The 24,745-nt window shown below is 39.1% G+C and overlaps 1 protein-coding gene and 1 long non-coding RNA gene across 4 annotated transcripts in view; one reads left to right on the top strand and one right to left on the bottom strand.

Moving 5' to 3' along the window:
• LOC146583175 (uncharacterized) overlaps positions 1-5,352 on the top strand; it is a 16,453-nt gene extending 11,101 nt beyond the window's left edge. The window contains exons 2-4 of one of the 2 annotated variants that reach the window (XR_014891337.1): positions 167-271; positions 2,060-2,369; positions 4,847-5,352. This is a non-coding gene — a long non-coding RNA (uncharacterized LOC146583175). The remainder of the gene's footprint in view (positions 1-166; positions 272-2,059; positions 2,370-4,846) is intronic. The other variant, XR_014891338.1, reaches the window with a different exon arrangement.
• On the bottom strand, positions 5,351-24,745 carry rps6ka2 (ribosomal protein S6 kinase, polypeptide 2). Of its 2 annotated transcripts, none has more exons than XM_085268050.1 (22): positions 24,137-24,745; positions 21,816-21,932; positions 20,471-20,552; positions 19,735-19,815; positions 18,825-18,904; positions 18,429-18,535; positions 18,308-18,345; positions 18,070-18,212; positions 17,191-17,261; positions 16,831-16,919; positions 15,138-15,202; positions 11,390-11,492; positions 11,056-11,240; positions 10,778-10,900; positions 10,410-10,499; positions 10,123-10,281; positions 9,735-9,896; positions 9,556-9,632; positions 9,181-9,298; positions 9,009-9,065; positions 8,551-8,631; positions 5,351-7,483 (listed from the first exon to the last, which is right to left on the bottom strand). In XM_085268050.1, the coding sequence occupies exons 1-22, from the start codon at positions 24,239-24,241 to the stop codon at positions 7,334-7,336; spliced, it is 2,283 nt and encodes a 760-aa protein (XP_085124176.1). In that variant the 5' UTR covers positions 24,242-24,745; the 3' UTR covers positions 5,351-7,333. The 2 variants fall into 2 exon arrangements, with proteins under 2 accessions (XP_085124176.1, XP_085124180.1); XM_085268054.1 differs by having other exon boundaries at positions 11,056-11,198.

The following is a 24,745-nucleotide window of genomic DNA, read 5'->3' as shown; positions in this document are numbered from 1 at the left end:
ATTGAGCTCACCCATGCAGAAGATGCTCTCGCCTTTTTCGCGCACACACACTTTTTGAGGAGATGGGGGCCTATACTGTTTCAGCTCATCCAACTGTGAGATTCTCCTTTCCCCTTTCCAGTCCTGCCATCATCTCACTAATGGTGTTTCTATCTCTTCTCCATAGGAGGTAAATGAAGCTTTTAAGCAGGGCGGAGGGAAGGGGGACCGCTGAAAAGATTAATTGACTTTCTACAGAGCTTCACTTATCCTCCTCTGGCACCTTTGACTTGTGAGTGTATTTGTGTTTGGATTACATGATTATATCACCGTCATTGCAGCAATTTGTGGTTTGTTCAAAAACTGTTTGAAAATATCAAACTGTGTCCCATCAGCCATTTCATCCACAGTGGCTACTTGATAACTCTCTGTACAATTAGAGCAAAGATTGGTGGCATTCGTGGTTAAATTGTTTGTGATTATAAATGAAATGAACTTTTCTCCAGTTAAATTTATATGTGAGTGAAGCAATACGCAGAGTAACATCAGTGTGGTATTTCTTATTGATTCTGTTCCCTTTTAGGACCATAATTCTGGCACAAAACTAGCTACACGAATGGATAAGTGCAGGTTTGATGCCTTGATTTATCCTCAACACTATTAAAAAACTTTAATGCCACTTTAATATAGATTTGAATTAAAGAGCCAGATAACAACCCTGCAGCAGTCCATAAAGTTTGACGTCACATAAAGTATGTACAGAAATATACTGCTGAAGTTGAGCACTTGGGACTGATGGTGGAAAAAAATGAATGAACAATGTATATTTTAATTTTAAAACTTCTGTAGTAAGACACTAATATAACTGAAGAGTTTATACTTAACCCTGTTGCACCGAAATCTTTTGTTGTGTTGCCTTCATATTGCTGTACTTATTTTATTTCTTAAAATCTGCACAGGATTTCTTACAAATTTAGTGAGTATAAAGTGGTAAATATTTTTCCCTCCTTTGATTTAGCTGCTGTGCACCAGACACCATTGCTACAGCAGACATTGTTGTTTTATTCAACACTGTAACATATCCTTCCTTCAGAAGCTAAGTTGGCTTGAAATTGCTTTGATGAGCAGTGCAACAGAAAAAGGCTGGGTGGAGTCTACTGCATAGACTACAGTGTGCCACGTATCGCACCTGTTTGTCACAGAGCTCTGGCATATAGCTGGGAGATGTAATTCGTATTGTATTAATTGTAAGATACAAAGGGTGAATTATAGCATAACACCAATACAAGGAAAGTTCTCACACAGTTTAAAATGACAACAAATCTTACACCTGGACTCATTCTTATGCAGAACCTCTAAAGTACAGTTAACTGATTTTAGAGTCCCTCTCTTCCGGCCTGACACATGTTCATGGACACACACACATGTAATGAAAGGTAATGCATCTGCTTCTCATATAGTCTGACTATGTATGCCGGTGTGATGAGAGTGCGAGGGAGAGAGAGCAGAGAAGCAAAATGTGTGAAAGTACTGAGTTCGCTCCCTACCCCCATCTTCCTGCTATAAACTCTACCACCCACAGCTGCACACACTTCTCCTGTCACGGTGATAATCTCTTTGTCAGGAGCCGTCTGTTAGAGATTTGTCCGTCTGATTCGGTGAATGTCCGAATGGCAGGTCGAGCTGTAATGCCACAGGGTGTCCAAGGGTCTGTGTCTCTGTGTGTGTGTGTTTATATGCATGTACGCACATCCAGTGCCATAGGTGGTGGGATATCTGTCCCTGTCAGTGTGTATATCCCTTTTCTTTGGACCTCTGTTTTGTGACAGAAGGGGAATGTTGGAATATAAAGGCAAAGATGTAACTAAAGAGGAGACTGTTATAATGTGAATTATTAGCTGTTCTAACTTTGAAGTGATTCCTACAGTGAAAAAGTGAGCAATGTGAAGCTGCAATTTGGTGACGTACTCGTTTAGCCATGTTATGGCCTCTAACCCTCATGCTAACACAGTCAATTTGGATTTAACCCAGATGTTAGCGCTACCTACAGATGGCATAACATGTCATCCTTTTCCAACAGGCTATGGTTATAGCTGCTACCCCAGCAGGACCCCTTCTTGTCAGCCACTAATGCTGTGACTGACATCCATCAACTATGAGCCACCACAAGATGGGTAAACATGATAGAGGGCAAGAACTGGTTGTGTCCCGGCCATTTGTGAATGACTCCTCAACTGAAATGAGGGTAACCTGGATGGCGACGTCAACACAGACCTCAATTTAGACAAAATGAAGGAGGACAAGGATGACACCACCTTCCAGCAGTTGACCTGGCGTGTATTTACATTTCTCAGGAGGTGCACATCAGAAGAAACGGTTCTGGTTATGTCGTAAGTTACGATGTACATCTGACGCAGATTGATCTCACTATACAGCAAAGTCAGCATGTTCCCTTAACATTGTCACATTGTTTATCAAGAAAAGAATTGGAAGATATGAATCCAAGCCTTGTACTCTGGTATAAAATGTATGTAGTTTATACACTTATTCCATGCTCTTCCTGTGGAGGAGTCCAAGGCTGTGGGTGAGCCTTGCAGTCTCTGGTGGGACAGTCTTGTGGTTAAACCTGTCAATCATGGACAAAGAAGGCTGGAGTCATGGACGTACCCTGTGTCCCGCCAAAGGTCTTTTGTGGCCCAGTCTTGGAGAAAATGAAAGACAGAAAGACGGAGAAGCTTTCGTCCTCTGCCTACCACAAAAATCAAATTCACTACCCCACCAGGTGCATAGAGCTAGCATTGCAGCTCCAGCAGTGGCAGTGAGGGATAGGCAAAGTGGAGTTAAAATGCAGAGAGAAGGAGAGTGTGTCCCAATCTGCTCAGGAGGCCAAGGCAGGCAGAAACCACAAGGCTTTGGGGTAAAGCATTTATTTCTAGTGGTGGCTGCAAGAAACTTGTCATGCCCAAAGGAGGGTAAGAAGAAGTGTTTGACCTAACGTTTAATCAGTATTCTGTATCACCTCATGAAGGGATGGAAAGGGTAAACTAATGCCCTCATAGTTTATGATTCAGGTGCTTCTGCAGTTCCCAGTTTATCAGGTCTTTCTCGTACTGCTTTCCATTTGAATTGGGAAGCCAGAAAGTTCAACTTCAAAATTAGAATTTGCAACTGGAATGCCCCCTCAACTCAGATTTCCAACTCAGAAAGCTGGAGAGCACTTCCAGCCCTGATTTCACAATCCAAGATGGCAGCAGTGAACATGTATAGTAAAACTGTAAAACCTGTAATCTGTGCTCACACTGTTGTGTGTGACTCATTACATAAGCCATGCACAGCCAGCTTCTATCTGTGAGTGCACACACATTGCAAGTTTTGTGATGTATTAGTGGCTCTAACTTGCCTAGGGAGTATAAAAAAATATGTTTTTTTTTTCTTTCTCTTCTGACTACTGCTGCTACTACTACTCTTCCCAACTCCAATATCTTACTTAGGTGGATGGAATCCAGCATCAGTCTCCATCCCCAGCGGCTATATTTCAGACATCTCTGCATGCAGGTGATCAGCAGAGGTCTCCCAAAGAGGAGGCTCAGAAATGGCATTTAATATTGCCATTAAAAAAAACCCCAACTAACAAACAAACAAACAAACAAAACTCTGACGAAAAGCAGGGTTATCTCTCGCTGAATGTATTAAACACTTACAAAAGTACATGTACATTGAGAAAGAGTGCTTGGGCCTGTCAACCCCTCCATCCAGGATGAAAGCTACACTGGCTCAGCCAACGCTGGAAGTCAGTACCTCAGGTTCGGCCTAGCATACTGTAGCTCAGCTTCTGGAGGGCTGATACAGTCTGGTTGTGGGGTACATCTCACATAGACTGAGGATGTGGATCTAGGACTGCAGCTTGACTGGTTTGTCATTAAAAGACATGGTGTTAAGGTGACTGTACCAGGGGATTTCCTAAGTGGAACACTTCACTTCCCAGGGATTTCATAAAGTAACAGTGTTTCTTGTTTTGTTTTGTTGGGTTTTTTGTTGTTGTTGTTTTGTCTTTGCATCCATCTTGGTCTTCCTCATCTTTATGACAATATGAAATAGCTTTTTAAAAAAAATAAAAAATAATGTAGCGATGAGGCAACCAAAATACTGCAAATATTAATGTCTTAACTTTACAGAAAAATGTCATGTCCCTTTCAACAACACCACTGTTGGTACTAAATCAGAAAGTTGCTTACATAGGCATTTGAAAACTTGCATATTGCAGGGTGCTAACCTGTATCAGGTGCTAACCAGTTTTCCAACTCATGGTTTACTTAAATATCCACAGATTTAATAATAATAATAATAATAATAATAATAATAATAATAATAATATGATATAAAATCCTAAGACCAAAACCAATCATTTGTATTTTTCCATAGTCATAAGGTAAAGTTACAAAGATTTCAATAAATTCAAAATGGCGATATACTCTTAAGATTCTAAGTACATTTTTGAAGTTCTCCCCTTATGAAAAGATAACATAAAATCTGACAAAGCTGTAATTGCCGGGTTGAGTTATTGTTTCTCAAAGCTCTTGTTCTTTCTTTTGCCTTTCATCTCTCCCCTCCCGACACCTTCTCCTTGCTATGTCTGTTGTTTGGTCTCCTCTTGTCACTCCACTGCAATCATCTTCACAGGGGGGCTTGTCATCTGTATCTACTCATATCCTACAATCCCTTTTGCTCCGAGCACTACTGCACTTAAATGTCAGGGCTGATGAGCCCGCCACACCCACCTGACACATCAGCTCAGTGCCTGCTAAAAGCTTTTATGGTGTGCCTGGTGGTTGATATAAATTAAAGAGTTTTCCTTCTTCTTTTTCAGGGATTATGGCTCTAAAGGGACAACTTCAAGTAAGCAGTGGAAAGAGAGCAAAAGGATGGACTATGATTGGTTGCCATCTAGTGGCTTTAACTCTGGCTTGCTGCTGCTGCTGCTGCACCATGAAGGTTTAAAATGTTGGGTTTAGTAGGTTTCACTCCTAAAAAAGGCAGGTAATAAGAGATTTCCTCTACCCCTCACAGGCAAGTTGGTGTCAAACATTTTTCTCAGTATTTGTAGATATTAGGAAATGGTTATTAATGACTGGAAAATAATTTCTTTTGGTGTGACCCTTCTTATTAAATATAAAACTACACTGACTTCACAGCAATTAAATGGAACAGGACCTTTTGTTTATGTTATGAAAATATAGATTTTTACAAGCCAAATCCTTATTAGGCAATGGCTGATTGATTGCATGCAGGTTAATGTCATCGATCACGTTACTGGGAGCGCTTCTGTCACAAGTCAGAATAACAAATCAAACCAGCTCTTCATACACTTCAATGTCATTTTCCGTTCTTTTCCTTTATTTGTAAAACTTTGGCATTCTGGCCAATATCTTCAACAATTGGCTGGGTATAGACAGTATGTACACAGCAATGGATGCACAACACAATGTAATATGTACAGTCCCAATATATTTGCTAAACAATATATCGGTCTTCCTGGTTGCTGACAGTTGTACAACCAAGCCTGCTGATACAACATACTGTTGGTTTTGCACAACAGTACGTACAGTCTAAATGAATAAACAATATATACAACATTACTTTTACGGTTGTACAACACACATACTCATACTGCATACTTATAGTTTCATCAGTTCGCCAGCCACACCTTTTGCCGTTGTGCAGTGCAACAAAACCCACAGTTTTTGAATTGGCAAACAAAACTGTGTGCAGAATGTATTGTCTCTACTACAGTGCTTATTTCTTGCACATCTCAAAACGTTTTACCTCTGATCAGCAAGTATGTTTCTAACTTGTGGAGCATTATAATCTACATTGCTACGGCTTACCTGTACAACACAAAGTGCTACTAGTATCTGCAAAAAACCCTGTTCTATCATACCTCGTCTTTATGAGTGAACATCTCATTAGATAAAATCAGGGCAGCAGCATTAGACAGTATATACAAAAATCTGACACAGTGATTCTCCAATGTTTTGGCTTTCAGATACTAATGGCAAACATAAGCCTACTGATAAACACATTTGAGCACATGCAAATTGATGAATTATGCTGGACGTTGTCTAAAATGTATAGACTGCAGAGTGTGCCATGTTTCTTTTAAAGACTACTCAGTGAATCAAAGGCTGTGGAAGACAATTATGCAAGAAAAATCTTGATCACATTTTCTACCAATAAGACTAAATGGCATTGCTATAGGTTCTGTAAATAGTCAGTCTTCCTGTGTGTTTTGAAATTTGAGCATAGCTGTTCAGTATCTCAGTAGCTGTATATTCCAGAGGAGCAGAACAGAAGAGACATGGGTAAAGTGGAAATGATGTTACTCCAGTTGAATGACGACTTGCTGAGGACTAAAGTCTCCCAACAAGTGTTGCTCCACCTCAGACATGAACAACACCGTATGAAAGCAGCTGAATCGGGCAAAAAAAAAAAAAAAATCTGGTACAGAAAGGTGCCAGTGGCACTGGCCTCTGGTGTTTTTAATTGTACTATACCTCAGCCGTACAATATATATATTTACGCTAGGTTGTTTTGTTCTGCTGGTGCTCGAGTGCAACATCCAGTGGTTCTTAATGTAGATGGCATTTTTAAATAAATAATTCCCTTTGGTAGGATATTTACATTTTTAACAGGCATGAGTCTGAGGATTGGAGTAAAATATGCTAATCTAAGAGAGATGCTGTGTGTATAAGTTATGACTTTGGAACAATAAATGCTATGCTTTTGTTGACATACAAAAATATATAAACCATACTGCTACTTTTATGTTTGTGGCACTGAATACTCGTTTTTTCAGTCTACTGTTTCTTACTTTGAACTGCAGCCGTTCCTGCAAATATACAGTAATTCAAGGCAGATAAGAGTTTGTCTGTGTGTATTGTAAGACAGCCTTGCCACTTATATGACCAAGGATGTTAACCAACTGAAATCAAGGCCAGCTTCCAAAGGACGGGTAAGTTAGAAGCAATTTTTTTAAATAAAATGTCTGTATGTTTGAATTGAAAATTCTCTTTTCAAAATTAAGAATAATTTATTTTAAGGTCTATTATTTGACTTCCTCAAGCCACTCAGTTTCACAGTTTCCAATGAAGGTGCATGTGATGAATTTTATATCAGTGCATCAAGCTGTTAAAATTGAAACAATTCACCGAGTGACTTGACGCTAATCCTGGTGCCAGTACAAGTAGGCCTCTATATTGTCATGTTATAGTTTATTAGATGTGATTTGTGCTTTTTAGAATGCAGGTCTACGATTAAAAGCTAAAATTATATTTGTGCTGCATTCAAATGGTTGAGGCTATTCCTTTTCCTTAGGATCTGAAGTGAGTTTTGGACTCCCGAGTTTCTTCATCCCTCTCCGCTGAGCAAGGCCAGAAGACTGAACAGGCTCCAGGACAGGGGCAGGAGCACAGCGCCTCAAAGCAGAATAGGTGGCAGATAGAGCCCCCTAGTGGAATAAAAGTAGAATGCATTGTATTGGATCAGTGTAATTCAGGTGACACCTTTACTATCAAAAGAGCCATTTTAAAGGAATTATTGACCAGACAATCTATTTGATGGTTACCCATTTAATTATATTAGCTATTAAATATATATAATTTTTGTACCTGTTATAACAAAAGAATTCCCAAGCTTTAAAGTAAAGTGCATCTTCTCTTATGTACCTTAATAGCCTATGTTAAAATGTATGATTAAAATGTATACTTAATCTATGTATACTTAATCTATGAGGTTAACCTATTAGAATTACTAATAAATCATTTACCACATGTGGCTACTCTACAGTGTTTATTTAGTACTTTAACTATGCCTTTTCAATTTAACAATAACAGATTTTTGTGGCATGTATGAAATTATAGAATTATACTTACTAAAATTGTGTACTTATATTTATTATCAACTAATCAGACCTTGAGGACTACTCTGAAACAGTTATAAAGCTATGCATGCAACTTTGAATCCTACTTCTTTTTGTGCAAATTAATCAGTTTAATAGGAGACCACTCTAATACTGAAAATATGGACATACCAGTAAATCAGCACCACTGCTGGTAAAAATGGAGCGATTTATAAGCTGCATTCCTCTATCCAAATACATCTGATACTTTCAGGTACAATTTAAGTGTTTTTTTCCCCAGATACTTTTTAAGACTACTCTGCATTAAACATCGAAGATGAACCAAACTTCTGTTTTAAGGTAGAATTCACTTTATTTCAGTGGGACTTCCTGGTTAAATAAAATGTTAAAGTTTCTGTTACAGTGACCTGATATAGGTAGCAGTCTTACAAACTCAAAACATTAATAGCATAAAATGTAGGAGCTACAGTATAAAAATACCCACCCCAAAAAACTATAAACATCCACTTTTCTTTGGAGGTCTCCTTAGAAGATTTTAGATTGAGCAATAGATATATAAGTGATTTTTCCATCTATATTAGCACGATACAGGGGATAATATGCTTATCTCTATAGTAATCTGTATTTGTAATTACATAGAGTACAAAGGCTCTGACCTTGACAATGAGTGGATCTTGTCTGGTGAGACATTTGTCAGAGAGCTGGTCTCTCTCAACAATCCAGGGGTGACGAAGAACCTGAAAAGCATCACAGTAAAACTGATATCAGCTCTGAATGTATATAATGTATATAACGTGGTAACACCACAACCATGATACATCTGTAGTATTGCAAACAGTGTAGGTATATAGTCAAACACATGATATACTGTCGTGGTATGAACATCAGGCTCAGTGCATATGTGTACATCTGGGCTAAAGGAAATGATATGTATGTAAAATTTCAGTTTGTATACACTTTTGTAATCTATTGCTTTGTCTAAATTAATAAAATTTATATCTATAGCATATTCATTATATCATGATGGAAAAAAACTGTCAAGGTGGGACCTGCACTATACTAATAGCACAATATGCCATATGACAGGCCAGTTTATGTTATGGACTAATGGTACCTGTGGGGCAGTCAGACGCTGGTGGGGGTCCACATGGAGCATCTTAACCACGATATCCTGTTAAACAAATGGGGACATGAACGGTTAATATATTTGTTCTGCACTGATACTACGATGCTAGAGGCAAACATTTCCATTTTATGCAAATCAGAAAGCATTAAGATGTTTGAACCTTGGCTGCTTCTGACACCAGCTCCCAGTTTCCTCCTGTGATAATGAATTTCCCACAGCCGATCTGAGCCAGAATCTCCTCTGCTGTGTCCTCGGGACTGCTGGCAAATGGGCTGAAACTGACCAACAACAATGCCCACTTACAGAAAGCAATTCAATCTAATAAAAAATGCATGACTCCAGAAAACCATGACCTCCGATTTGAGACATTTTCTCTTATTGTCTCACTGTTATTTCACCGGGGGGGTGTATTTAGACATGCTGTTTATTGCTGTTGCAGGAGTCTTTGAAGAAAATTGCAACATTGCATACAGTTTACACCTGAACTGTATCACAACCTGTGAGTGTGAGTTGTATTAAGACCTTATAAACTCACCCAGCTATCATAGTGTAGAGCAGGATCCCCAGGCTCCAGATGTCACAGGCTGCATCATAACCCTGTTTCCTCAAAATCTGCACATATACAAAAAAAGCAAAGAAAACCACTCACAGATATCTGTTAAATAATTTGTATAAGTGATACTGAGATGCACCTTGTAATGACTGCTGATGTACCTCAGGAGCCATGAACGTAGCTGTGTAACAGGGAGTCATCAGCAAACCATTTTCAGCTCTGAGCTGTTTGGCAAAACCAAAGTCGCATATCCTGATGCATTCTGGGAGTCCACTGTCATCTGCATAGCAGATGTTGCTGGGTTTCAAGTCTCGATGTACAACCTGGAAAAAATAGTCACCATTAAGCCTTAATAATGTGCATACATATAAATATACTACATGGACATTGCCATTGAAGCTCCCAGCACACAGCTTTTGTGCTGATGTTAATGACCTCTGAAGTTATGGGGCTTTGGCAATGTATATGCACTATGTTATGACACTGGGACTGAACCGCCCCACCTGAATTCAAAGATTGATTTTTAAGCCCTCCTTTCATCCAGCTTACCCCCTGTGAGTGTAAATATTCCACAGTTTTGGTCAGAGCGCACATGATGTCTGATGCATCTCTCTCAGTAAAATTTGTGTGCATCAGAGCTTTGTCCAGCAACTCGTCCCCTCTCAGTAACTCCTGAACCAGATACACACACTGGCCATCGTCAAACACCTATAGGTAAAGGTGAATGCAGAAGAAAGATACAAACAAATATCTTTTTTAAAAAAAGAAAAAATGCTTAGGAAAAATTACATGCAAATTAAAAATCACTATTCTGCAGGCTCATGTGCTGTACTTACATCTTTCAGGGTAATAATATTTGGATGCTGTCCATATCTTAACAGAATCTCAATCTCTTCTGACGGATCTCTCCTCGCTCTGTCAATAATCTGACATAAATGTGCACAGCATATTAGCATGATGGATCACCAGTGATTTGTAACTAACTCTGAGTTACAGCTCAGGAAGCATGCAAGTTTTGTCCAGTTTGACTACATTTTATTTTAATATGTAAGCAGCCCCAAATAGTCATTTCACAAGCTAACAAATAGTCCTGTTTACATTCAACACCATCATAGTAAAGAATATTACTGCTGAGGCTCTAAAGGCAAAGAGTAAATCAATAGTGTATTTAAATAAATTGCAGTTCAGGTTAAGTGTCCCCTACCTTCACACAATACTCCACTGAAGTAATTCTGTGCAGACATCTTTTGCAGACAGAGGTTCCCGTGTGTCCGATTTCTTCTTTCAGATCATAAACATCACCGAAGGCCAGATCACCACAGAGATGCTATGTAGAAAACACATAATCAGGTGCACAAACACTACAACATTAAATGACTTATGTAGTTGCTGACAGGGAATTTATTTGAGGTAATGTTTGGAAAGGTCAGAAACCTAAATACATAAACTGTGTGCTAGTCTGTGATTTAATTAGATGTATACCTGTGCGATGGGGTTGATGTTCAGCTCTTGAGGAGTGGCCGCTACTGTAGCAACACTGGACTCCTGAGTTTGGTTAGTTGCAACGAAGCTAAAACCACGAAACAACTGGTGTGTGTTCGCGCTGGGAGGGATGCCTGGAGAATCTGGATATCCCAAGACACATTGAACCAAACGTCTGCAGAGTGCTTGACAGTGTTTTAGAAATATTAAAGTTTAGTAAAAACGATTGATCAGTATGGTAGTTTTCTTTTTTTTCTGTTCCTCATTGAACCCAGTCGCCTATAACCTATACATTAATTCTGTATTTGCATGTGTGTCTACATGCTTTAGTTACCAGTAGGTGTTCTGGAGGTGAACTCAGGGTCAAAATGGAAAGTGTCTTCAGGTCTGCCAACGGTTGGTTTGAAAGGAGGCCTCACTTCCTTCTTGTACAGCTTCTATGAATGAGCAAAAAAAACCAGAGAAATTGGAATACTGTTACACCAGCAGCTGAATTCAACACAAATGACACATGATCTGTAAAGGAGGTATAAAAGTCAGAAGAAAACACGATGTATAAGCTTTGACTATAGCGTGTTTGGGGGGGAAAAAATGATTATTTCAGTCAGATCTGATAAAAAAAATAGTCCACAAGTTTGCTAGGTTTGCACACAAATAAGACAAATAAGTAAAATTTATTTATTTAAACACGGAAAAATAGTTGCCCAAAGTGCTATACTAAACAATTGTTGTAAGTTGTAAAATATTTTTTAATATTACAAATTAAAACAATTTAAAAAAAAAAGAAAAGAGAACAACAACCAGTTTAAGAGCATTTTCTATGAATAAGTCTGCCCTTCACCAGTTCATCACTGTAACCATTAAACTTCCCAGTTTAGCCTGCCCTTACAGTCAAGTATATACTTTGATTGACATGGACTTTTCTTGTAATATAGTTTCAGAATTGGAAATATCCAGACAATGTATGTACAGATCCAATATCCAATTAAAAAAAATTAAAATGATTTAGGACAACTTTATTTTGTCATATTATAATATGACTTGCTAAGGAGTCCTTACCTTAGAAAATAATCTCTCATCTTCCTGTTTTTTCTTATACCTTTCTCTGTCTCGAGTGATATTATCCCACTTTATCATTTTTTCCTCACTGGGTACAGCCACTGTACCATTAGCTAGCAGACAGACACTGTGCAAAACTGTAGCACTTGTTACACCATCCATTCATTCATTCATTCATTCATTCATCCATTCATTCAACTCTTCTGCTTATCCTCATTGAGTGCAGCATGGATAAGATCTTGGAGAGGCTTACGGCTGCTGTGAATACTCAGAATAAGATCTCTGAGTGCAGACTGGATTACATCTTGGAAGGGCTCGCTCGGAATAACATCTCTGAGCGCAAATTGGATTACATCTTGGGGAGGCTCACTGTGGTCGTGAGTTCTCAGAATCAGCTCTTTGAGCACAAGAATGACAACATCACAGAGCGCAAGTTTGATAACATCATGGAGAAGCTCACGGCTCTCCAACGGGAGATTGAGAGACCAGTGTTGGACTGTTAGAACGGCTTTGAAATTCATATGAGCTGTTCGCACTAAAGTAAAAAGCACCATCACTTCATGCGGATACCCTTTCGGCGCCAGTTGCGGTCGCAAGGCCAAACAAAAACACCCTGATAACGACTGTGTTTAGTCTGTTCCTTCCCATTCCATGCAAGGCCACCTGGGTTGGCTGGAAGACTGTTTACTTAGCCTAGCAGGGCGAAGGACACTGTCTCAGCTGAACTCTGGACACGCACACACATACATATACACTGATATGCACACACTCATCCCCCCTCTCTTTCCAAATGCCTTCGATGCTTGTTCCCTCCTGGGAACACGACGGGTCTGAGCCCCTCTTTTTTTTCCTCTTGTACTTTCCCATTGTAGTGTTTATTTCAGTATTTTTTTTCTGTAATGCTACCGATCTCCGACCTGTATCCCCATGTGATGTCTGTGTTGTGTGTGTAAGGTTGGGGGGGTGGGGGGGGGGTCCTATTTCACTGCAGGGCAACCTGCACGTGGCGAATAAAGCCTTGATTGATTGATTGATTGATTGATCCTTGTCAGAGTTGTGGGGGAGTCTATCGCAGGGCTAACACAGTGAGACAGACAACCATTCACACTCACATGGGCAACTTCAAATCATCCATTACCCCAATAATTGCATTCTTTGGAGTGTGGAAGAAAACCAGAGAGAACCCACGGAAACACAAGGAGAGCATGTAAACTCCACACAGAGAAGCCCCACCCAGATGGTGGAGCTGAACTCAAGCAACAGTGCTAACCACCACGCAACCATCCATCATACAATATATTTTGCTCTTCACTGACTATCATATTCAATTATTCATTAACCGAAGTTAAAAAAAAAAAAAAAAAAGGAAAAAAGTAGAGCAAATTAGAATGTGACAGAATACAACAAGGTCCTTCTAGAAGCAAGTGCTGCAACTTGGCACCTATCTTGAAACACCTCTCAGGACTTCTGAATAAATGTGAATATCCACTAATGGGAAAAAATTATAAAAAATTAATATGAAGTAAAGACTGGTGGCTGGTTGTATAGCTATTATACAGCAGCAGAAAGGCACCTGCTGTAATACTGAGTATAGCCTGCAGATGTCACCATTGCAGTGCCCATTAAAGGGAACAATCTTTCTGGGTTCCTATTACTAGCATACATGGAAAGTAACCAACAGAGACTATTAGAAATTGGGAAGTGTTGATGCATTTGAGTATTTGGTTTTCATTTGATAGTGTTGAGAAAATGAGGCTACAAATCTTTACTATTTCAAAGATCAAGACATTAAAGAAAGGCTAAGACCGCAAAGTCAGAAAAGGTTCTGATGAATGATGTGGAATCATTCTGCCTGATAGAGTACAGTGATTTAATTAGCATAGTGCAGAATAGAGCATAAGCCTCTTACTGACAGTTGTCACATCAAGCCAGCAACACCATGTGTAAATGGGAGCATGTTGTGTGGAAGTGAGCAGGTAGTAATGTAGTGAGGAGGGCAGCAATGGGAACCCGCGGTGAGGGCAGAGATTAGCGAGCATGTAAAGCCGATGATAGTGGATTCTGATAGAAATAAGAGCGCCATAATTCACAAAAGCAGATAAATGAGAGTCCCAAGCCTTCCAAACATCTATGATTAAAAAGGAAGGGTGCTTTAAGAGATCAGAGCAGATATTTATAGGGAGGATGATTACAATCAATAAAACAAATGAGTCTATGATTGCTTTGCTGAGATTTCTGCTTTTAAAACTGATTTAAAGGAGAGAGAAAAACCAAATCCCCTTTTATGGCAGCCAGCAGGCTTGGTGGTGTGTAACCAACATGAATATGTGTCACTTTTTTAAAGTAATGCTGGATGAATGGAATGGGAATGAATTAGCCCTATCAGAAATGCAATCTTCAAATTTATAAAAATGACATGAATATTTTTTCTGCTTCTGTTGACAAATGTTTCAGCCCACAAATAGTGTAGGAGGGCTTTGTTTTCTAACATGCAATAAGCACAGCTTGCATTTTGAAGAACGCCAAGGGGGCAAATTGTTTTTCACTGTACATCCAAAGGAGCTGAGGTCTCAAGGTTAGATAAAGATAGTTAGGATAAAGACTTTAGTGAAAACATTTGCACATGAGCCAACTTTCTGAGACAAAGGCTTTTACAGATAAGAAGATAAGAAGAAAAAGTTAGGCAAGATGGACAGAAAAGGAAGTTTGGGGTTTTGCTGCTAACCAACATCACATGAGCATGTTAAAGTGCCGTGACTATGGACAACTCTTGAGGAAGTGAAGGAGGAGTTGTCTTGACCAAGTAAACCTGATCCATGTGATGCTGATTTTAAGTTTAACTCAGGTCAATAATCTCATTACTGCACTTTAAAACTACAACAGCAATGTAGTTGATGCAGTAAGAAATTATTATTATTCGTAAATGTGAGAAAGACAGTGGTTATAAGACAATAACGGTATAATACAAGTTTATAGTACCCAAATATCTATATTGCAGAATACTCTTAATAAATTATGCTTACATTCCAGTCTATTGATGCAAAGAAGCGGTGCCTTTTTATTTCTTCTACTCCATCTGGTCCTGCACCTATAAGTAACACAGATTAAGAGAATCAGAATCAACCGCAAGCCTTTTATTGTCATTAAATCACAAGATGTAATAAAACTGAAATGCTACATCCGCATGTACCTCCAAAATAAAATCAATTCACACACTTCAACAATCATTCACACAGTAAAACAAACCCTTTCAGTTGAAGATAATAAATAATTATGGATATGAAGGAGTAAAAACTACAAATAAATAAATAAATCCGCCATGCCATGGTGCATTTAAAAAACTGTTCTTTAATCTATTTATCCTTTATTTTGGTGGAAATGTAACATCTACCACAGCGCAACAGGTCAAACAGCTGTTTCCAGGGCGACGACTTCCCTTAGTGATTTTTTTAAGGCTCTTGAGAGCTATCTCACTCTTGCATTTAAATCACTGTTAAAATGATCATGAATTTAGCAGGTGAATTTCTTGTAAACCATGAATGGACAAAGTATCATTTCTAGTGTTATATGTGGTACATTTGTAATATGAATAGATTTTTTTTTTTAAAACCAAATTAGCACCTTGTTAGTACTGGTACTTTTCCCTTGAGAATTTTCTTAATGCTTCACACTACAGACTCAACAAGGTGATGGAAACATTCCTCAGAGATTTAGATAGGATCACACAATTGCTCTAAATCTCCCGTCTCACCACATCCCAAAAGTGCTCTATTGGATTGAAATCTGGTGATTATAGAGGCCATTTGAGTACAGTGAACTCATTGTCATGTTCAAGAAACCATTTTTGATTATCTGAGCTTTGCGACACGACACATTATCCTGCCAGAAGCAGCCATCAGAAGATGGGTACACTATAAAGGGATAAAGGGATGTACATGGTCATTAACAATATTCAGGTAAATGTGATATGTTGATACTAAGGGGTCAAAATGTACCAAGAAAATATGCCCCACACTATTACACCATCATAAGCAGCCTTAACCCTCCTACAAGGCAGGATGGACCCATGCTTTCATGTGTAAACAAATTTCTGACCCTGTCATATAAATGTTGCAGCAGAAATTGATACTCATAAGACCTGGAAACTTTTTTCTTCCAGGCTTCTGTTGTCCAGTTGGGTGAGCATATCCTCAGTTTCCTGTTCTAGCTGACAGGAGCAGCATGAGGTGTGGTCTTCTGCTGCTGTAGCCCATGTGGTTCAATGTATTGTATATTCATTCATGCTCTTCTACATCAACAGGGCATTTTTGCTCAGAGAGCTGCCACTCACTAAACATGTGGGAAAATCCCAGTAGATCAGAACAGTTTCTGAAATATACAGATCAGCCCATTTGACACCAACAACCCTGCTACAGTCAAAGTCACTCAGCTCACCTTTCACTCCATTCTAATGCCACATTTGAACTTCAGCAGGTTATCCTGACCATGTCTACATGCCAAACATGTGACATGTGATGCAATTTGCTGCTGAATTGCTAAAATATTTGCCCAAATGAGGTGCTGATTAGGTGTACCTATTACAAGAGACCAGAGAGTGTGTAAAATAAGAAGTGACTTCAAAAGTTATCCAAATGGACACAAACTGCTGATGTTTAAGTTTCTAAATTTATTCTAAAAACACATTTAATTGTCATTGTTCAAGGTTTTTATACATACCAAGTCGATTAGCAGGATTTCTCTTGAAGAGCGCTCTTAATAAACTCTGCACTTCAGGACTGAGGAACTGTGGCATTCCCAGCTTAGCCCTGAACACACAAGCCAAGAAACAGGTTTATGCATGTTTATGTCTGCTGACAGTTTATTTTTATGTTCATTCAGGTATAGTGGATCTCTTGAGGTTAATAATTGCAGATTTATATAAGCAGCTTATCCTATAAAGCAACCCTCAGAAATCAAAGATACAATATAGATAATTGAAATGCAGTTGGACAATGGGAAACAGATAAGAATTTTTAAACATTACATCCTGCAAAAGATGTGAAGGTTCAATAAAATAGCAACAATAATTAGTCTTACTTTAGAATAAGTGCCATTGTTTCTTTCCGATCTTTTCCTTGAAAGGGTAATGATCCCGTCAACATTTCAAACTGGAAAACACAACGAAACAACTGTCAAAACACGTCCGCCCAATAATGGAAGCTGTGGAGGTGGATTATCTCATTAGCATGCTTGCTTCAAATTTTATTAGTCATTTGACTTCCACTGCAAACGGGCCAAATCAGAAACAAAGCTGTTGAAATTAACGCATAATACCATGACCTAAATCACATTTAACTGGAAAAGGCTGAGAGGCATAAAATAAAGATATACACTGGTTAACACTGTAACAAACCTAACCTACTGTGCACCCTGATAATAGACTTTGCCACACCCAATGGTATTCACCCACATTAAAGATTGGATTACAATGTGAAGGAGTTCTCTTTTTTTCAGTAATCTCTTTTACTTTTCAATATCTCTACAGCACATTGAGAAATCTTCGGCTATTTATTTGTTTATTTTAATATCAGTACATTCCTAACACCAGACAAGGGCAGACAGGGTTGACATCTTCCCCTGGTGACCTAATGTAGCTGCCAGCTGTCAGTGAATGTTTAACCTCTCAGTATTAGTAAAGTAAGCCACCAGGCTAGCGAAACAAGCAGCATCCAGCAGATGCACGTTTGCTGAAAATAATGGGACCTAATCTGCCAGATACAGTAATTAAAGTTGTTTTACTGCCAGAGGAAAGCCAAACGAAGAAATCAGTGCACTGGCATATTATCTAAGAACTGAGTTTGTAGTTAATTCATTATTAGATAAAACATACAAGCCAGCAGAGTGACTGCATGCTCAGAAGGAAAATTAGTCATGCATGTCAGAAGTGTAGAGAGACTATCAAAGTAAAAGACTTACCATAAGCACGCCAAATGACCACCAGTCAGCGCTTTGTGTATGACCTCTCCTGTTTACAACCTCTGGAGCCATGTACTCTATTGTTCCACAGAAGGAATAAGCCCTTTTATCATGGTCAATAGCTTCCTTACTCAAGCCAAAGTCTGGATAGTGAGACAGAGACAAAAGGGGATCATAGTCAAAAGACAAATAGAGACAGAAAAGCAGAGAATTACAGTTTTCAGTCAGATGTACTGACCTGTAATCTTAATATGTCCTTCTTCATCCAGAAGAATGCTTAAGAGGGAGAAGAGAACTTTAAAATCAGCATCGAAATATTTTTTCTAAAATGCATAAAAGGGATGTTTATGAGCTAGTACTTTTCAGGCTTGAGATCCCTGTAGATGATCCCCAGACTGTGTAAATGGTCCAAGGCCAAAGCCAGCTCTGCAAGGTAAAACTTCACATCCTCTTCTGTGAACATTACCTAGTACAAATGAACAAATGTATTAAATATAATGTGCAAAAACGAAAAGTAAGGGGAAACTGGTCTGTTATTGATTCACATATTTGTTTTTGAGCTCTCTCCTATGAAATTCGCTTTTCACCAGAGCCAACCGAACTATGGCACATTGTCTCAATATGTGTGCCTCCTTTAAAGTACAAAAAAAATGACTGTCTTTGATCTCTTTCACAGGCGAATGATGGGAGTTATACAAACACCTTCCCATAACAAACAGTGAGAAGTGGATTATGATTTGAACCAGGAAGCCTACCTCCTTGGACAGACGAGTAAAAAGGTCTCCTCCTCGGAGGAAATCCAGGATCAGGTAGAGCTTCCCTTCTGTCTGGAAGGCTACACAAATACATAAGTACATGCACAAACAGAAATGCAAGTTAAACACGTCTTGAGGCTTTAATTGCTGTATTGAGGACTATAAAGTATTCTATTATTTTGTGCACAGTCTGCACATTTATCTGCAGTTGTGTATAGATACAAATAAGGGCAGACTACAATGACTTCCCTCATTTTTGAACATGTATGCAATGAGAAAAATGACTTGTGAAATGTCACCTTGTCTTTGTGTAACAGATCAAAATGACTAATTAGTCAACTGCCCCGCTGAAGTCCCCCAACAGCACACAGCCCCATTTAAACAGACACTAGCTGTTGATTTAGAACTACAGGGACGAGGAATATAGACCAACGCTAAACAACATTTATTAAACAAATAATGACTTACCCAACACAATTTTTCTATGCTCATTTCTGGTTCCACACCTTTATTCCTTAACTCTATTAAAGTAGCTTTGCATGATTCATAGTTCAACAATATCCTTATTTGCCCTATACTGGGCTTTACTACTAACCCTTGGTTCATCTACTGTCTGAAATAAGCCACTTCAGCTTTCTTTCCCCTACTTAAACTCAATTTTCCCTTTAAGTGGATGCTATTCGGAAAACAGCACACAACCAAGAAAAGAAAAAAACTCTGAAATAGAGCATTTAGGGCAATCTGAGTTTTTGCCTTATTACTTGTACATATGCTGACCTGATTACTTCAAATCTTAGGCCATGTTTAATGGCCAAACATTCACTATTAACACTATGTATCATTCTACATGTATAAGGCCAATAGATTCCAACACATACATGCTGAAAAAGCACAAGTAATTCATACTCACCATAGTGAAGTTTAACTATAAATGGGTGGTTCACTTCAGCCAGTATATCTCTTTCCATCTTCGATCGCACACGATCCCGAACTGAGTAGGAGATAGAAGGCAGTCTTTTTAATGAAGTTTCAGCCAGTTCATTCTGTAAAATGTCACAAGTCTAATAACACGAGTACGTGTTATGTAGGATAAGAATGCATTTCCTTGAAATTAAGGTAAATTAAATCCAGTGTAGCTGGTTTATAGTGAAATGAAAACCAGTGTTATTGCAACATCTGTCTGCTTGACAAGATGACAGTGTAACTCTTTAGATTCCAGAGGTGCAGGTTAAGAGGATTAAGGCTTGTACAAAGTCATTAAATCAGCACATGACATCTGAACCTGCTTTTACAGTACACCCCTGTTTACAATAATCTCGGCTGACGCAAAACAGTTTATCTGAATCAAAAGTACAAACTAACCTCTTTTACCCAAAATCCCCTTGAATGTAGGGCACTGTGAGAACTTGGGCAATGATATATCTATTGCTCCTCTACTAAACCAATAATAATTTTAACAAATGACCATGACTCAGATCCAATCCTCTGTGGAGCTGTGCTTGTTTTGTTTCTTTCTTTAAATATAGCCAATAACAAGAACATGATACAAAAGGGCTTTGTTTGAAAGAAATTTTTAAAAAAATTATTATTACTATTTGAAATGATGCCAATGGGGCAATATGCCAAGTGTATTTGCACTAAATCACCTTTTAGCGTTGCCTTCTTCAGGACCTTCATGGCATATAGCTGTCCTCTGTCCACTCCTCTTATTTTTCTAACCAGAAACACCTGCAATGATAATTACCATAAACATCACATTTTGTGCAACTGTTCTTTCGTAGTGACGTTTCTGAAACAAAAGAAAAAAAAAAAAACTTGTCATTTATATTTCACAACATTTAAAAATGCTATATTCACCCTTTGTAGGTTACCAAGCCGGAGCAAGTTACCATCACGTTACATAAAAGAGCCACATCAATGTGGTTTCGGTGCAACAGAGACAACAGCTACGATTTAAACAAGGTCTGCAATAATTTAGCAGACATATAGCAAGCTATGTAAACATGCTGTCTAAGCCACACTGTGACGTGACCTTTTGTCCATGCCTGCAGCCTTGGAAACGGCAGCCACATGCCAACATCTGCTGATGTTTCATGTAAGGCCCATTCCGATCTCTAATCTACAGTAACATTAACAAATCAGTGAGCCTTTACTAATTTAAATAAACTTGGTGATCTGTGAAACCGTTGTCAAGGCAGCTAATCTACAGATAATTAGAACTAGATGGCTTATCATTAGCAGATGATTGGCTGGTAAAGCATAATCAGCTGCGGCACTGAAATCAGACACGCATATATTCACTGTGCCAAAAGGTAAGTGGACATCTCCTGGCTCATTTGAATCTAGTTTTTTAGAGTTAAGCAGGACCTTAGTTCTAAGTGGACTGAACAATAGTGCACTTTCTTTTTTACAGTTGCATTTTAAGAAATGCTCGCCTCTTTTCAATAGCATAAAGCAAGTACAAAAAAACCCCCACGATTTCTTGAGTTTGTGTGAAAAGCTTTGACCAATCTGCACAGACCTCTCACTTCAACTGAATCCAACACCTTTGGGAGGACTTGCAGCACTGACTGCGAGGCAGACCATATTGCACCACATCACTGTCTGACCTTAACGTTCTGGTGTCTGAGCAGGAGCAAATTCCTGCAGTGTGGTTTCAGGCTATCTTGGAAATACTTCCCACAGGACTGGAGGCAATTACAGCAGCATATTAATGCTGATGGTGTCTGGATGAAGTGCTCAACAGTCACACGAATGTGCACTTACTTTTGGGCATCATCATCATCATCTAATAAAACCGAGAGGAATAAAAAATATTAACATGATCATTATACCAAATACATGTAGCCTCAGAGGTGACCTTCTAGACTTTTTAAGGTTATTTATGTTTTTTTATTGTCAACACTGATATTTTCCGTAAGGTCAGTGTCCCATCACTTTTATCAGATTAAAGCCTTAAATCTGCAGTAAGTAAATGGTTGCACATTGTACCTTTCCATAGGATCCCTGTCCCAGCACTTTAAGCAGTTGGAACTGTGAAGGGTCTGCTTTCTCACAGCCCTCCTTAACATGGTGGCTGATGTCAAACTCCTTAAGTACACTGTCATCCTGATGAAAGAAAAGATAGAAGTCATTATTGGTAGATTAGGGTTAAGGTGAGATTTAAACGAGTTAATAAATTACACTTTACAACATATGAGCAATGATTAAATTGTGTCCCTATAACCTCAATGTGCATTTAAAAAGGCCATCAATGTAATAATTACTCATTAAATCATACCTAAAGATAGATAGTCATCTACAAGCCATTATATTGCTATCAAGATATTGGCTGAGGTCACTGGAAATCATGCACAGTGTAAGCTGCCTTTTTCAGCCTATTCAGTTTGCTTAATGAAGTGAATGACCAACTTTCAACAAGAGGCAAGGCTTAGACTGGATATTGTGACAATATGATATACACTGCAACTTCTTTTATACTGTAATTCTGTACAAAACACTATCAGGACTTGGTAAATATGGGTAATGGTTATAAATCGATTCTTCTAGCCTCCACTTGTTTGATGAAACCTGTTAGATAACCTTAATTTTTAGTATATGATAAGATTCTGTCTGTCCTGAAGAATCACTTGGCTGAGGTATTTTCATACCCTTTTATGCATTTAATGCAGCTTGTGATCAGCTACTAACCCATCCTCGTGGAATAGTTTGATAAGAGAAAGAAATGCTTCCCTCGATCTGGGAGCCAGAGTGACTGAACGTTCACATGAGGCTGAAAATAATCACATGGTCTCATTTCTCCAGTGACGGCAAGTCTTTTGATGCCATCTCCCTCCTACAGTTCCCCTTAAACCAGAAACGTCCACCAAAGCAAGTCATGAAAAATAAATACAGCCTTCAAATGTTATTGTCATTATAGCAAGGATAAAACAGCTGGTTTCTCCAAACTATTTTCCTAACTATCAGGAATTCAGAGGTAATTGCAGTCTGATTTTCCAGATTGATGTACCATCAAGAAAACAACATAGGAAAGGTTCTCATCTTGATAGTACAATAATGACTAATACGAACTATGCCATACCAGTGTAGACAGTGGAAGTCTAAAAACCATACAATTACTGACATAAGTGAATAGCAAGAATATAGATCTATAACCCACAACACACGTACAATAGATTCAAGTAAGATGAAGAGATGAAGATCTCTTCCAGTTTGAAGATGAAACGATAACATTTTTGCAAATGTGCAAAATAGGTTATATTTAACGGCCATTTTGTAGATTTTACTGTTTAAAACTGAATTGGATTATAAATGGGTGACTGAAATATCAGTTTGTATTATATAGTATTTTGCATGTTGATGCACTTCGATCAAATCAATCCATGAGCTAATTTACACACATAAAAATATAAAGTCCAACTTATTGTAATGGGATTTTTCACCAGTCACTTTGAGGTCATTGAAGGCCTGGCTTCAACTGTAACATGCTGGAAAGTTTCAACTCATACTGAGCAAACTGCTCCCTTCTTTTCTTTAATTGCTGGTTTATTCCTTAAACAAGGTCGCCTGAGTAATTTCCACCTACTCCTGATGGAGCATCAGAGCATCCCATTCCAGGGACAGGCGACTAGACAGGTAAACAAACTCAAGCAGGCAGGCATTTGCTAAAATAAAACAATCACGTTAACGGTAGCCTATAAAGATGATTCATCAGCACTCCTTTACAAAGAAAAGGGAGGGATAAGGTGAGGTTTTGCTCCATTAATATCCAAAACATTCAGGTAGATCTGCAACAAAAGACTCACTGCCTCTCTCTGCCCTGCTGCTTTGTTTGGGCTATAAATAAACCTCCACTGCTGAGGCTGACCGCTGAATCAATCTGTCTGTATCCATTTATCTATCAACCTGCCTGCCTTGTTGCTTGTTTGCCCGTTAGCGTTTCTGTCTGACTATATTTCCATACAACTTCTCTCTCTCTCTCTCTATGTCCGTCACAGCACAGTGACTCCCTTCGTATTCCTCTATTTTCTAGCTTCCCCACGGCCAGAGAAAGCAGCAACAGCTGTAGAACGACGCAGCAGTGACTCCTGAAACACTCCAAAACAAACCAAATAACACACATTCTTTCCACTATCATTCCCATGTGCACACGGACTGTTCACACACACACGCAGTCCACTGTCTGCTGCACATGTGAGCTGGTGTCTGGGCTGTTACATTCCCACAAACGCACATGGTGCAAATGTGATGCAGCCCCCCTTACAGCAAACATATTTGCATTTGTGTCCAAATGATCTGCTAAGGCCACTCACCTCCACCTGGCAGAACCCAGCGGTGTTTTTGTTTCTTGCCGCCTTGTTCTTCAGGTAAATAGAAAACCATCTCCTCACCGTGAATTTTCGCGTGCTGGTATCCATGGCAACGAGCAGATTTCTCTCTCTCTCCCCCCTTTGTGCATCTATCCCATAATGATAATCATGTCCCCTGCCGGGGGTCCTAGGGTAGAAATGGATCTTTTATTGGTTCGTTTATTTGTCTCGCAGCTTCATCACTGGTCCATCCTCAATGCGGTCCTCGCTCTTTAGGTTTCCCATCATTCGCATGCGCCTCTCGTCCCTCCGGTGGCTTCTCAGACGGTCCCGTGTCCCTTAGCTGCAGTGGACACCGGCGAGCACGCAGACAGAGTTGTGACAGAGGCTTAAAGCTACGCAGGCAGACAGCGGGATGATGAACGGGACCTGTGCTGCTGGGTTTGGGGTTGCCTTGTGTTTTGCATCAGGCTCTCTGCGTGAGGCTGCAGGGAGAGGTGACGAATAAATCTGTTCCGCTGAATCAGGAGGTGCGTGTGTGTGTGAGCTCCCTCTTCACATCTCTGCCCGTGCATGTGTTTATTCATCCCCTGCTCCCTACCTCCCTCTCTC

The sequence above is a fragment of the Mchenga conophoros genome, linkage group LG1 (genome assembly GCF_057382185.1).
Source record: "Mchenga conophoros isolate Kocher_MC1m ecotype Shallow Benthic linkage group LG1, M_conophoros_male_GT1.1, whole genome shotgun sequence".
NCBI classification, from domain to species: Eukaryota; Metazoa; Chordata; class Actinopteri; order Cichliformes; family Cichlidae; genus Mchenga; species Mchenga conophoros.
This window is presented reverse-complemented; position numbering and strand designations above follow the sequence as displayed.

Coding starts and splice junctions, on each gene's coding strand:
- rps6ka2 (XM_085268050.1), bottom strand. CDS start 24,241: ATGGATACCAGCACGCGAAAATTCACGGTGAGGAGATGGTTTTCTATT. Junction 18,346..18,428: donor AGGGATCTCAAGCCTGAAAA/GTACTAGCTCAT, acceptor CTCCCTCTTAAG/CATTCTTCTGGATGAAGAAG. Junction 11,241..11,389: donor CACCTCCAGAACACCTACTG/GTAACTAAAGCA, acceptor AACACTGTCAAG/CACTCTGCAGACGTTTGGTT.